Source organism: Paramisgurnus dabryanus, chromosome 19 (genome assembly GCF_030506205.2).
Source record: "Paramisgurnus dabryanus chromosome 19, PD_genome_1.1, whole genome shotgun sequence".
Lineage (NCBI taxonomy): Eukaryota > Metazoa > Chordata > Actinopteri > Cypriniformes > Cobitidae > Paramisgurnus > Paramisgurnus dabryanus.
The window spans coordinates 32,542,499-32,555,799 of NC_133355.1; the positions used below are offsets into that span (position 1 = coordinate 32,542,499).

The window sequence follows — 13,301 nt, forward strand, 5'->3', positions numbered from 1 at the left end:
ACATCTTTCTTGCTGGCGCTGCTCTGCCAACCATTCCTCTAAAGATTTGCCATTTGAGGCACGCAAACAAAATGTGGCATTACCATATCGGCTATGGCCAAACTCTTTCGTTTTGGGCTGCCCACATTTGCTGCACGTGTTAAAAGTAACCCCTCGCACATACTTCCTCTTCTGGACACCACTTTCATTCTCCACAGCCCGTCGGCGCCTGTTCCTTTGGGTGTAACGGGACACAGGAGCAGCAGACGCCGGAGCAGGGGAAGCTGGGACTGCACTGGATGTCGAAGCACCAGAAGGTGGAATCACCACTGACACAGTCATGTCTGGATTAAAGACTACTGTGCCAAACGACAACCCCGGTGCTAAAATGTGCTGCATAACTCCTGATGCTGTGGGGGCAGGTGCGATGGGTGCTAAAATGGGCTGCACAACTCCTGATGCTGTGGAGGCAGGTGCGATGGGAAACTCCCTGGTGGCAGCAGCTGGCTTTCGACCTGGTCGCAGAAGAGGAGCCTGTCCTCCACGATTTGGTGGAAGGAAAAATTGATGTTTTGGGCCTGATGTTGATGGTACTTCATTCAATTTTTCCCTCGGTGGAAGCAGGTGTGTATCAGCCACAGCAATTGGGTTAGATGGAGTCAGACCCTGACCGAGGACGCCCATTTCCAGTCTATTCTTCCACTTACGAAACCTGAAAAAAGAAATTTTTATTATATATATATGTGTGTAAGTATTCAGTTAATTTGAAGCGAATGATGTGCCTTGCTTACCACTGAGTGAGTGTCCTATGGTTTATCTCAAACAGCTGGATCGTTGTTTCATCCATCAGGGTTGGATTGTTAACCACCAACTCTCGGATGTGGTGGTAATCTGAAATAACTTTAGACCACCTGGGGATGCAAACTCCATCTTTCTTGGTTGACGACTTGTGTAAAGCACAAAGCTTCATACAAATGGTGTTAACCAAGCGGTTGGCATCGGGCCACTGCGCTGGACCCCCAGGATGTCCAATCAGACACCGTTTACACTCTCCACACCTGGTGTGACTCCAGACCGCTTCGGTGCCTTATAGCGCCCATGTGTCAGCTGAGGCTGATGTCGAGGCTGATAGTTGACCTGCTGTTTGTCGAAATCTAGGAGAGCTTTCCACAGCTGGATGGCCTCTGTCACCTGCTGGTCAGTAAGGTAAGGAGCCTCACGAAGACCCACCAGGAAACCAGCCAAATCCAGGACCTTGTCCCACCCAGCGATGCCATCGGGTCCAATGACTGCTCCCTAGTAAATGCAGATTTATGTGAATTTATGTGGAGTAAAACGAGATTAATTAGTATTTTTTTCAATTGCTATCAAGCATTGTTTTAGGTCAATACTAAGAGGGTAGCCTAGAAATCTAGACGCACCCTAGCGGCCGCAAAATATATTTGCTGCCAGGGTTTAGTCTAGGCACTCACAATACACTTAACCGGTCCAAAAACCAAAATTTGGTCAGGCCAATCACATCGTGTGTAGCGTCTGTGGGGCGGGCTTAACATGATGACGACAGAGCTGCAACGGTTCCTACTTGAAAACAGAGAATGGCTGCTGCTGCTGGCGAACAGCTATCTTTTGAAGCGGCTTTGGCCGCGACTCTGGAGGACTTAGACTTATGTTTTTCTTTGAGAGAAGAGCAAATAAACCCTACTGAAGTCCTTTTTAAGCAAGAAAGATGTGTTTGGAGTTTTGCCGACTGGTTACAGTAACTACGTCACCTTCTTTGTTGCTCTGATCTGTCATAGCGCTATCCTATTGCGTGCAGAGGCATTTTGAGGGACAACCTTATATCCCGCCCCTTGCATTGAGCCGTTTGTGTGAAGAGTTGCCAGACCTTACATTTTGATGTAGGTCTGGCTAACCAGGCTACTAAGAGGGCATTTAAAAACTGTACACAGTCAAAACCTGTCAAAGCAGGAACAAGCAACTAACCCAACAGGGTTGGACGTCTTATTAATGTCACAGTGCGGTAAAGAGGTTAATGTGATCCATCAGTTCAATGCATTCAATATCCACATCTTTCAAAATTCTTCTGTCATTTATGTTTTATTACTTGCAAAACACAATGTATTATGTATACTATGTACATGTCTCAAATGCTAACACACTGCTTTTGAAATTGTTATAAACATTTTTAAAAGAATGATGGCAAATTCCATGCATTTCTCCAGTAATTGTTTTAAAAATATAGAGAATTGTAGCAGAAAATGAAATAGTAATCATTCTAAGCTAATTGCAGTTTTACTTGAAAGCCAACCCATGTGTTCTGCTCTAGTCTCATTACCATGATTTACAGTATTAAAAGGGGATATCTTGGAACTTATTTAGCAATTTTGCAATATGGATCAAAAAGACAGGTTGGTAAGGAAAGTAGATTGGTTCAGAGAGGGAGAGTATGTGGAGGAATGCTTGTTAGCAATAAAAAAAGACCTTAAAGTGCCTTACCTGAGCCTCGTCGGAAATACTGCTTCCAGTGTCAGATGGCTGTGACAGCACTGAATGGGCAGGGGCAAGATGCTGTCGTTCTCCACCAGGAGATGATGATGTGGACGGCTCAGCCAGTAACACATCAGCCATCGATGCTGGGGACTGATGCAAAGGCAAAGATGAGGGGCTGTTTTCAAGATCACGGCAAGGGTCATCCTCATACAGCACTGGAACTGTGATGTCCTCCATGATCTCTTCCTCAAACCCCTCATCTTGCAGGTCCTGATCATCAACTTCCTCCACCAGCCTGTCTTCCTCCTCTGGGTTCTGGAGCACTGGAGTAAGTGTTTTGCCAGTCTGGCTGTAAAGGTACTCCATTCCCAGCAATTCACCTACAAGAATAAAAAAAGTTAGTCATTTGTCTAGTACATTAGTACACTAAATATATAACTTAGTAGAATATTACAAAAGAACAAATTATTGAATTTCTTGCCTGTATATGCTCCAGGAGGGCGATAGCGCTCATCCCAGGGCTTTCCGAAGACAGTTCGGGAAAGCTTGTCCACAGCCTCTTTCATGGCACTGCCATATGTCCGGATGGAGGACGCTCCTTTTATGGCATCTTCCATCCTGTCATCATTCCAGCGCATCAAGCCCTCAAGAAGATAAGCCTGAAAATGTGCATCACTGGCACTGGTTCCTAAAAGTCAGATAAACAAAAATGGTTTTATGTGTCACACATGTTCAAGATATGTGCTGCACATGAGGTGCTATGTAATTACATAAACAATTATTGGTATTATAACCAGAGTTACTAGTGACTGGTAAGACAGCTTTGTCAATGCTTATGACATCAGAAAAGACCTGTAATATTACTGTAGAGTGTGACATTTATTAATGTGACATTACTTTAAATAAATATTTTTAATCCATATGTATGTAATACCTGGAATAAAACGGTTTAGGTGGAGGTGGAATGATTCCAAAGAGGTAGAGCCACGGGCACATCTGTAGCAGCACAGTTCCACACCGCCTTTCTTCAGTGTCCCTGTCTTCGTGTAGAGGGGAAAGTTCTCAGGGTCTTGGATACACTGTACGTGCTTACGCTGTTCTTTCCAAATCTGCTGGATCCGTTCATGGTCCAGCAGAGGAACTCCCAGAGTGTCTTTACCACTCGCACTGTCAAACAGATCAACCAGAGATCCAATCAATCTGGTGGTCTCCTCCACACCCCTGGTCCTCCTCCGGCAGTGCAGTGCCAACTCTCTCCGGGTAATGCGGGCACTCAGCGCCTTTCCTGAGATGTGGCCAGCCTTCTTTGCTGCCAGCTCACCCTCCTTTGCACGGTGAAGAGCAGCCACATCATCTGGATCCCACTCAAAGATGCACATGGACAGACGTGCCATGAAGATCCCATAGAGCGGATGAGCCTCTGTCGTGACACCTGAAGCAAATCGCCGCATGAAATGCCAGATGTCAAGGCGCACTTCAAGCTCATCCCACTCCGAAAACATGACATTCACCTGAGACTTGCCATGAAGACTGCAGCAATCTCTGTCCACGTACATCACTTTCGGGGCTGCCTCTCCTGCCTCTCGGTAGCGTTTCATTAGGCCAGCTGCCATAGGGTGCAGTCCATGTCCCTCTGCGGCTGTCAGCACAGAGACAAGGACTTGGCCATGTTCGTTTCCTACATTTGTGCACCAGGCAGCTGTTCCTGCAGCAGCACCGGCAAGTTTCTTTGTGACCTATTGCAAAAAATAAAATAATTAAAAACTGTGTACACACACATATCCATATGGCAAATTTCTGGATACAGGGATGTGTTACCTTCTTTGTGGAGTCCATCTTCAGAACACAGCCCAAGACAGATGTAATTTTGGCTTTGACCTCGTGCAGTCGCCCCAGAACATCCCTGGCATACACGGCTAACAGCCACTTAGGTTTAGGTAGGGCAGGTAAAGAGGGAGGCTCCGCAAACACAGGTGGTTGCACAAGGAAGGACCTTGTAAATGGTTCACAGGCAGTCAGGTACTGAAGGACACGCTGTGTCCATGCCTCACTGTGTTGTTCCATGAGCTTCTTGTACAGCTGTGTCACGCTGTTGCCCTGTGTCCTCTCCCTCATCATCCTCAGCACCCGGTTGTCACATGAGTATCTAAAAAACAACAGTATAATCATGCAAATGCTTTGTTTGGTAAAAAAAAAATCACAAATTAAAGTGCCTAATAATGAATGATTGTCATTATGAATTACCTGTATGTCAGCAAAGCTGGAAACTGACTGCGGTGGCCCATATCCAGTTGCCCCAAAATGTCCTCGGACCAGGCGGGATATTTCTTTTTGCAGCGTTTGCACTCCAGATACTCAGTGGCAAGATCATACCAACCGTCGATGTCCAAGACTTTGCGCACGGTACGGTAAAGTCCTGCGGCTGTTAGTTTGTGCTTATCACAGTCTGGTCGAACACAGACAAGAGGAAATCGCCACATCTTGAGCGGCATCCATAAGAAAAGGGGCCGACAGAAGAAGAGGTCAGGTGAGGCGGGCGGCTGAGTGTGAATTAAAGGGACCTGAGGAGGATACCACCAAAGCTTCAGTTGGGACACTAGTTCTGGCTTGCCGGTTCGCGGGTTGGCCTTAAATAGTGTGTTCCGTATCCACTCATGCTGGAAAGGTGGAAGATGATCTTTCCAGTGAACTGGAAGCTCAGCTGGTTGTGGATGATGTGGAAGACCTGGTGCTTTTGCTGTTTCCGCTGATGGAGACGGACCAGAACAGGTCTCTGAGTGAATTAAAACAAAAACAATATAAGGATGAATGTTGCATTTCATAGTAAAATACCACAAAGCAGCCCACAAACAGTCGGCGAAGCAGAATTTTGGACAAGTATTAATAATTATTAGGATTAGATTTAGGAATAACAGTGAGGAAAATGGTACTAGTGTTAAGAAGCAAAGAACCCAGTGTACACTTTATTAATGTAAGATCCCAGCAAGCAATTTTGGCTAAAATAAGGCAGAATTTGGGCTGCTCATGAAAGTCTAACAGATGTCTAACCATAGCACACAAATAGATGATGCATATAAAAGAAATGAAAGCAAACACCTTGAACACCTGTTGACTTTGCTTACATAATGGAATATCATACATCTCAAAGTTATTTAGGCAAGAACAGCATGAAAATGTATTCAAGGTTATTTTAGGGTAGAAGTGGATTAATCATAGCTGGACTACATTGGGTTTCGGTTTTTGCTTGCTGGGATAAAATGTTGATGTGTAAATTAGATAGAATGGAGCAAGGATATGAGACGTGGTGAATTTAGTATAAATGAATGATGCCCACAGACATGAAGCATGCACACAGACACATTAAGGAAAAGATGTTCCTCTAATAATTACAACAATGATCCCAACCATCCTGTCTGCTTAGGTGGAGCTAAAGAGTGAGTGAGAAGTGCAAGCGGTGTGAAGAAGTTATGCAGTGATTGTTTAACAACGGGTACGTTCGGAAACCCAAATACACTGACACCTTTAAACATCCTTACGGTTTCGAAGAAATGCGCTCAAAGCATACATCCAGCTTGAGGCAAGATGTGACATAATTCTGTATTGTAAACAAAAAATTGTTAAAAATGTTGATTATTTATAAAAAAAAATGCTTCTGCTTTTTCACAAAAACATTCTTATAATATTTGCATCTGTGTCATATGCCACACCTGTATTTATCTGTGCTTCACATTGTGATGCAGCAAATACCAGTTCCTCATCATCATCTTCAGCAGTGGAAACGGAAGTGCCTGGAGCAGAAATAATAATAAAACTGTTATTATGTTATGTTGTTCACCGTAAACTTATGAGACAAATTTATGTAAGATGGTGCTTACCAGTAGTGAAAAGCTGCCTTCGGGTCAAATGTGTGGCTGGGGGTTCTGCTGCTGGAGGAGGTAAAGTGGACTGCAGTAATGGATCTGGAAACAAAAAACAAATTTGCCATAATGATACATAAATACATGTAAAACCGCTGTAAGGAAAATTCTATATTCACACAGTCCTACTCACAGTGTTTCACTGGTGACATGAGTTTTCTCGCCAGGTGAGAAGGAGACAAATGTTTGCCACGCATCAACAGCGCTTTCACAGTGGCGCTCTGCTGTACACCAGTTTGGATTGCTGCGGGTGAAGGTGCAGAGACACTGGAGGTTGCACGTGGACGTACAGAGGCACTGGAGGTTGCAGGTGGAGGTGCAGAGGCACTGGAGGTTGCAGGTGGAGGAACAGAAGCACTGGGGGTTGCAGGTGGAGGTGCAGAGGCACTGGAGGTTGCACGTGGACGTACAGAGAAACTGGAGGTTGCAGGTGGAGGTGCAGAGGCACTGGAGGTTGCAACTTGAGGTTCAGGCTGGCATACACGGGTGCCCACAGCAGACACCTGTCTTTTCAAGACATACATCTTGAAAATGGCCATGTTGGTGTTGGGGTTGGCATTTGCCTTTACCAGGTACCTGATGAGGGCTTGGGCCTGCTTGCTCTGGTCCTCATAAACTTCCTTCATGGACCGGCCCTGGAAGTCACCAAACTCCACCATCAAGCAGCCTTGGTCTCCAGTTGCATGGGCTTCTGCTTGCATTTCCTGCTTTCTCTTATACTTCTCCGCTTTTTCTGCCATCTCTCTAATAAGAGAAGTATACTGCAGGTACAGCTGTTTGTTTTCTGACAGCGGGGTTGGATGGGCTTTCTCACTGGAACTGCTAAGCACCAAATACACTGCATACCCCAGAGAGTTTTCCAGGAGCCATCTAAATCGCTGGCCCTGGTACTTCCCAAACTGAAGTTTGCAGTGGGCCAGTACTAAAAACTGGTCACTGGGGTCTCCACCATTTGTGCTGACAAAAGATCTAGCCTCTGCCAGCACCTCCTCTTTACTTTTGGCCCTTCCGGACTCAAGCTTTTCTAGGCGCTTTGCCTCTGCTGATGGTGCCATGAGGAGTCGGCTTGATGTTGCCGATTGCCGTTGAAAAACCGGATACGCATACATTTTCTGAAATGAAAATTAGAAAGAGACTATTACCTCTAGCAATCTGACGTTAAGTGTGTAATGGTAATTTAATAAGCTACATGTAAACCATATTACTGTGGTAATAAATATGGCTATGACCATAAACTGGCTTGCTGATGAGTTTTCTAAAGGGGAAGGAATCTCGGATACCGTATATAAAATATGTCAATATAAGTCAAATATTAAGTCTGAAATTTACTTCTATTTCCAAAGCTGTCGTCTTAAACATCACCATTCTAGGGGCCTAGAAGAATCTAAAAAACAAGCCTTGTGCATGATAGAGAATAATACTAAGTAATTTAAAGTTGGTTTGATACCTTTAGGCCAAACAGTATTGTAGTTTATGTGTTTATGCATATCTGACGTACGTTACTGCATTAAAGTTGATTTTATATTTGATATTCATTTAAATAATAATAATTCGTTTGACTCTAGCATTTGCTGTTTTTATTTAATCAATTAAATAATTTATCAATACGACCCAATGGCAGAAGGATGACAATTTTTTCATAATAATATCCTTTCATAGCACATAAAAGACATATTACCCCAAAAGGGTCCTTGCGCTATGAAATGGATATTTTTAGGAACGTTTATCTTTCATCCTCCTGTCATGATGATATTGTTACATATCATTTATGAAACCACAGTTATCTCTTATTGTTTTGGACTGAAATCCGAGAGTTAAACTTTAATGAGTATGAAGCCGAATGTCTAATGAATGTCATGACATTTGCAAACGTTAAACTAACGTGAACTTAACCACCGTGTTAAACTGCACAGAAAAAAAACATGTCCAATGCATGCTAGACAGCTATATAGGCTAGTTTAATTTTCCAAACATATACGCATTATATTAACAAATAATGACCGATATCTAATAACGAAGTAAACAAGACTTACCTATCGCTAACTCAAAGATGATAATAATAGCTGCCGGTGATTGGTTAAAAGTTTACCTCAGGAGAGAAACGCGATTGGTCAAAAGTGAGCCACAGTAGAGGAACGCGCGATTGGTCCAAAGTAAGCCATGGGAGTGAAACGCGATTGGTCAAAAGTAAGCCACAGAAGAGAAACGTGATTCGTCAAAAGTAAGCCACAGGGAGAAACGTGATTGGTCAAAAGTAAGCCACAGGAAGAAACGTGATTGGCTTATGCGGGCTTACTTTGGCTCACTCGGTGGGAAGCAGTAGGCGCAAGCGAGATTTAGCGGGATCGATGCCCGCATTCTCCACGTGATTGTGGTTTGTTGTGAATTGCACTGATGTTACAGACCGTAAGCGTGAAGCTTTACATTGGGTCCTGCTCTTACGTTTTGCCTCAAAAAGCCAACAGGTCCCAGTGTCGGTCCTCAGTATGACACCTGAGCACACACATGAACGTCTCCTATACGGATGTTATTTCTCAAAGCAACATGGAGCAGGAGCTTTACATTCCTAGAGCATTTTGTTGCGATTTAAAATTGGAATCATTTTTTTCAATGTTCATTTGTCTTCCTGTCATTGCTGGTAAGTCTTTTAAATACATTTCACTGTCAGATTGTACACATGAGCTGTGTGTTTCCTTTGGCCTGTACACATGAGCTGCGTGTTTCTTTTGTCCTAAACGTCAATGCATTTTTCATTTATCCTAAGTTTCGTACATGTTTAATTTGCTTCCTTGTAATGTCCTTAGGTTTGCTGAAATTTGGCGACTTGTGCGTTGTTGGCCCATCGCCAGGGAGAACTGGAAAAGTGCTCAATGTTGCTTGAGTTAACTAATTTTTTGTCTACATCCTGAGTGCTCTGGTAGAAAGGCTTAAAGGGCGTGGGGATTGTTTTGGGGTAAGAAACACTGTTCCCTTGGATACCCAAAAAGTCTTACAGGTCCCACCGAGATTTGAACTCGGATCGCTGGATTCAGAGTCCAGAGTGCTAACCGTTACACCATGGAACCACTCTTTGCCTGAGCGCCTGACCCACTGCGTCACAGAGAAAAGGAGACTCGGACAGGGACTGTCAACAAAACCACAGCAAGCCAAACTGACAGGAAACGGCCCGCAATGCCGAAACCCGGGATCGAACCAGGGACCTTTAGAAACATGTGACCACAACGCAGTCACCAGCTTCCTCAAGCAGTTCCTGGGGATGGGCCTGTTGGGTCCTGCTCCTCTGTTTAGCCACAATGAGCCCTAGTGTTGGGCTGGTGTCAAAATAAGCTCTTATCGATATTAGTACATGCTTATTTCTTAATATTTGAAATGGTGTGAGAGAAGTCGACTGGTCTGCATAATCGTGGACCTGAACCCAGCTGAACACCTTTGTTATGAATTACAGGCTCTGAACAAAACACTCATCACCCAAACCCTTCAATGATTTGTTCACAGGGCCACAGTCATTTCAGCACAGAAAAAGTCCTTTCCAAAACTGTTGCAACATAGATGGAAACAAAATTATTTGACATGGTCTGTATGGTATAGCATTAATATTTGTATTGATTGGAGAAAGTGGAATAGATAAATTAATAATTTACTATTAAAACCAGTTCAGCATCTATGGCTATATTCATGGTGAGAACTGGTTATTGGCAAAGTCAGAAATGCACGTTAGGTGAATTGGAGATGTCAAATTGCCCTTCCCTCGGTTTCTGTGTGTGTGTATAGATCAACGTGTGTGTTGTTTCTGGACTGTTTAAGGAAACCAAATAATGCAGTGCCCAGAGTAATTCCATGCTGACTCAAGGAGAACATGTAAACTCCACACACAAAGGCCTCCTGACCCAGCCAGGGCTTGAACAGGGGACCTTCTTGCTGTTAGACAGCTGTGCTCTGTTTGGGGTGCCAACTGTGTCACCCCAAACATCTTTATTAAAAGGGGCATCCCAATACTTAGTGTAAGTTGTAACGTTAAGTAACATCTTAGAAGCCATGTCTTTATCGCATTTTCCAAGTGTTGATTTTAGATTTTAGGAGAAAATTCAGATAAATCATCCGTAAACTAAATTGGACACCATGCATCAGTAGCCTGGTTGTATATTTAAGTCTCATAGCTCCAGGCACCTCAGGGTACCTACCCAGGCCCAGTGGCCAGGATGATGTGCTTCTGCCAGCCAGGAGGGAGTAGGTCGAATAGCCTGGGTCATTTTTCGGGTTGAGTCAATTGTGTTGCTTGAAATTAACTCATCGCTTGTTAAAACAGCAAGCCCTCCGGTAGAAAGCTTAAAGGGTAGGGGGATCGTCTAGGGGTTAACAAACAAGGACCCCCTCGGACATGGTTTCGACCTGGAAAGGCCAAAGGCGGACGCGTCGCTGAGAGGTCTCTGACGTCCATTGCAGGTTTCTCGTTGACATTACTTTCCTGCCAGGATTGCCATACACAGCGGTGTTGTGTGTTAAAGCTAATAGGGATCAGTCTAAAGAGGGCTCGTCCGGGATTTGAACCCGGGACCTCTCGCACCCTAAGCAAGAATCATACCCCTAGACCAACGAGCCACTTGTTTGGTGCCAGCCCTGCCGCCCTCACAAACACTTTCCCACAACGTCGCAGCCACCTTTCAACAAGCCAAAGCAGTCAAGAGACAGAGGAAGGGGAATTAGCTCAAATGGTAGAGCGCTCGCTGCGCAAAGGAAGGGGCCCAATCTTTGCGCCCCCGCACGCAAGCGAAACAGACGCAAAAAGCGGGTACACGGCGCCAGATTTCGCCTGTAACAATATTCGGGATATTTTCCTGTGCGTTATGTCATGTTACAGTAGTTTTAGTTATATGTGAAACAAGTCACCCTCCGCGGGCTGGACTCGAACCCGTGATCTGCGTGACGAAGTATCCAACAAATTCTTACAAAAAATGTACTGTAGTAAAACCATGGTTACCACAAATTAAACATGGTTTTGCTAATAGTAAACAATTCAATTCAATTTCAATTCAATTTTATTTATATAGCGCTTTTCACAAAAGTCAATTGTTTCAAAGCAGCTTTACATAAATAGAAGCAGTGAAAAGCACAGAAAAACGACAGATAGCACAACAAAATACATGATAGCATGAGCAGTTAAATTTGCTGCGGCTATGACTCAATATTATAAGTGCAGTACTTAAGCAACGTATAGAAGAGGAAGCTAGGTAAAGCCCAAAAAAGGCTGCCTCCCCGGGGTGAAAAACCCCCTAGGAGAAAAAAAAACCCTGTGCTTTTATCCGAGGAAAAATAAGTCCTAGGAGGGAAAAACCCTTGGGAGAACGGTTAAGGAGATTAAGCGGAGATTAAGCGGTTCTGCCGGTGATCGTTGGTCAGGCATCAGCTGGGCATAACGTTGAAGGACGACCAGTAGATCAGAGGTGTGCCGACTTTCACATCTACCGGGACTGGGTCTGTTTGTCTCGTTGTCCTCGGTCGAGGACGAGACAGGGAGAGAAAAACAAAATCGTATTAGCGTAGAGGCCGTTCATATGTATTGAAGTGTCACACAGTGATATGGTTTAACTCAGCTTAGTTCCAGACAGACTAACTATTGCGGCATAATTATATTATCCACAGTTGAGGATTTAGCAAATTGGGGGCCCAATGCGAGGGTATACATGGTAAATAAAGGTCACCTTCCGATCTTTAAGAGAAAATGAAACCTGACGACCCGTTTGACTAAGGCCTAAAGCCCCACTGTCGTCGTTAATGCAGGTTCAGTGGCAAACGGGTCTATATTGTATACCATTTACAGGACCAGGAGAAAACGCCAAAAACATCGCAACCCGACCATACGTGCTAACCCGTTTGACTAAGGCCGGAAGCCCCACTGTCGTCGTTAATGCAGGTTCAGTGGCAAACGGGTCTGTATGGCATACTATTCAAAAGACACACGAAAGCGCGAAAAACGCAACCCGACCATACATACCAACCCGTTTGTCTAAGGCTGGAGGCCCCACTGTCGTCGTTAATGCAGGTTCAGTGGCAAACGGGTCTGTATGGCATACTATTCATAAGACTTACGATAGCGCCAAAATCGCAACCCGACCATACGTGCCAACCCGTTTGACTAAGGCTGGAGGCCCCACTGTCGTCGTTAATGCAGGTTCAGTGGCAAACGGGTCTGTATGGCATACTATTCACAAGACACACGAAAGCGCGAAAAACGCAACCCGACCATACATACCAACCCGTTTGACTAAGGCTGGAGGCCCCACTGTCGTCGTTAATGCAGGTTCAGTGGCAAACGGGTCTGTATGGCATACTATTCACAAGACACACGAAAGCACCAAAATCGCAACCCAACCATATGTGCCAAACCGTTTGACTAAGGCCGGAAGCCCCACTGTCGTCGTTAATGCAGGTTCAGTGGCAAACGGTGGCAAACTATTTAATGCAATTCATTTTAAGTGTTCATGCAGAAAAGGTTTTTATTTATTTATTTGGTTGGTCTGTGTTATGACCGTGAGTGCTTTGTTCCGTGAAAATAACTATTGCGAGTTAAGAACCTTTACTAGACAAATTATGCGAATGCTTTGTTGAAGAGAAAAGTTTTAAGTCTAGATTTAAACTGATCGACTGTGTCTGATTCTCGTACATCGGTTGGTAAATCATTCCAGAGCTTAGGGGCTAAGTAGGAAAAGGATCTTCCACTTTTAGACACTTTTGATAGTCTAGGGATAATCAATAGGCCAGAATTTTGCGACCGTAGTGTGCGTGATGGATTGTATTCTGATAGTAATTCTCTAAGATATGAGGGTGCTAAGCCATTTAAAGCTTTGTAGGTGATTAGTGATATTTTAAATTGGATGCGATATTTAACTGGTAGCCAGTGTAAAGATGCCAGAATTG

At 44.2% G+C, this 13,301-nt stretch overlaps 2 protein-coding genes and 2 non-coding genes across 4 annotated transcripts in view; all 4 read right to left on the reverse strand.

Annotated features, from left to right (window-relative positions):
- Nucleotides 1-13,301, reverse strand: part of LOC135735099 (CMP-N-acetylneuraminate-beta-galactosamide-alpha-2,3-sialyltransferase 1-like) — a 473,227-nt gene that overhangs the window by 313,447 nt on the left and 146,479 nt on the right. The gene's annotated exons all lie outside the window — the stretch shown is intronic.
- On the reverse strand, nt 1,023-5,091 carry LOC135735065 (uncharacterized). Its single transcript, XM_073812778.1, has 7 exons — nt 4,714-5,091; nt 4,288-4,615; nt 3,404-4,205; nt 2,951-3,157; nt 2,476-2,849; nt 1,117-1,275; nt 1,023-1,037 (listed from the first exon to the last, which is right to left on the reverse strand). The coding sequence occupies exons 1-7, from the start codon at nt 4,959-4,961 to the stop codon at nt 1,023-1,025; spliced, it is 2,133 nt and encodes a 710-aa protein (XP_073668879.1). The 5' UTR covers nt 4,962-5,091.
- Nucleotides 9,380-9,451, reverse strand: trnaq-cug (transfer RNA glutamine (anticodon CUG)). The gene has a single exon. It is a non-coding gene; the product is annotated as a tRNA-Gln (tRNA).
- Nucleotides 10,914-10,985, reverse strand: trnap-agg (transfer RNA proline (anticodon AGG)). Its single transcript has one exon. It is a non-coding gene; the product is annotated as a tRNA-Pro (tRNA).

Excerpts from the sequence above, each read along its gene's own strand:
- LOC135735065 (XM_073812778.1), bottom strand. The coding sequence starts at position 4,961 with ATGCCGCTCAAGATGTGGCGATTTCCTCTTGTCTGTGTTCGACCAGAC. Across the intron at positions 4,616-4,713 it reads CCAGCTTTGCTGACATACAG|ATACTCATGTGACAACCGGG; the intron begins GTAATTCATAAT and ends GTTGTTTTTTAG. Across the intron at positions 1,276-2,475 it reads GTATTTCCGACGAGGCTCAG|GGAGCAGTCATTGGACCCGA; the intron begins GTAAGGCACTTT and ends TGCATTTACTAG.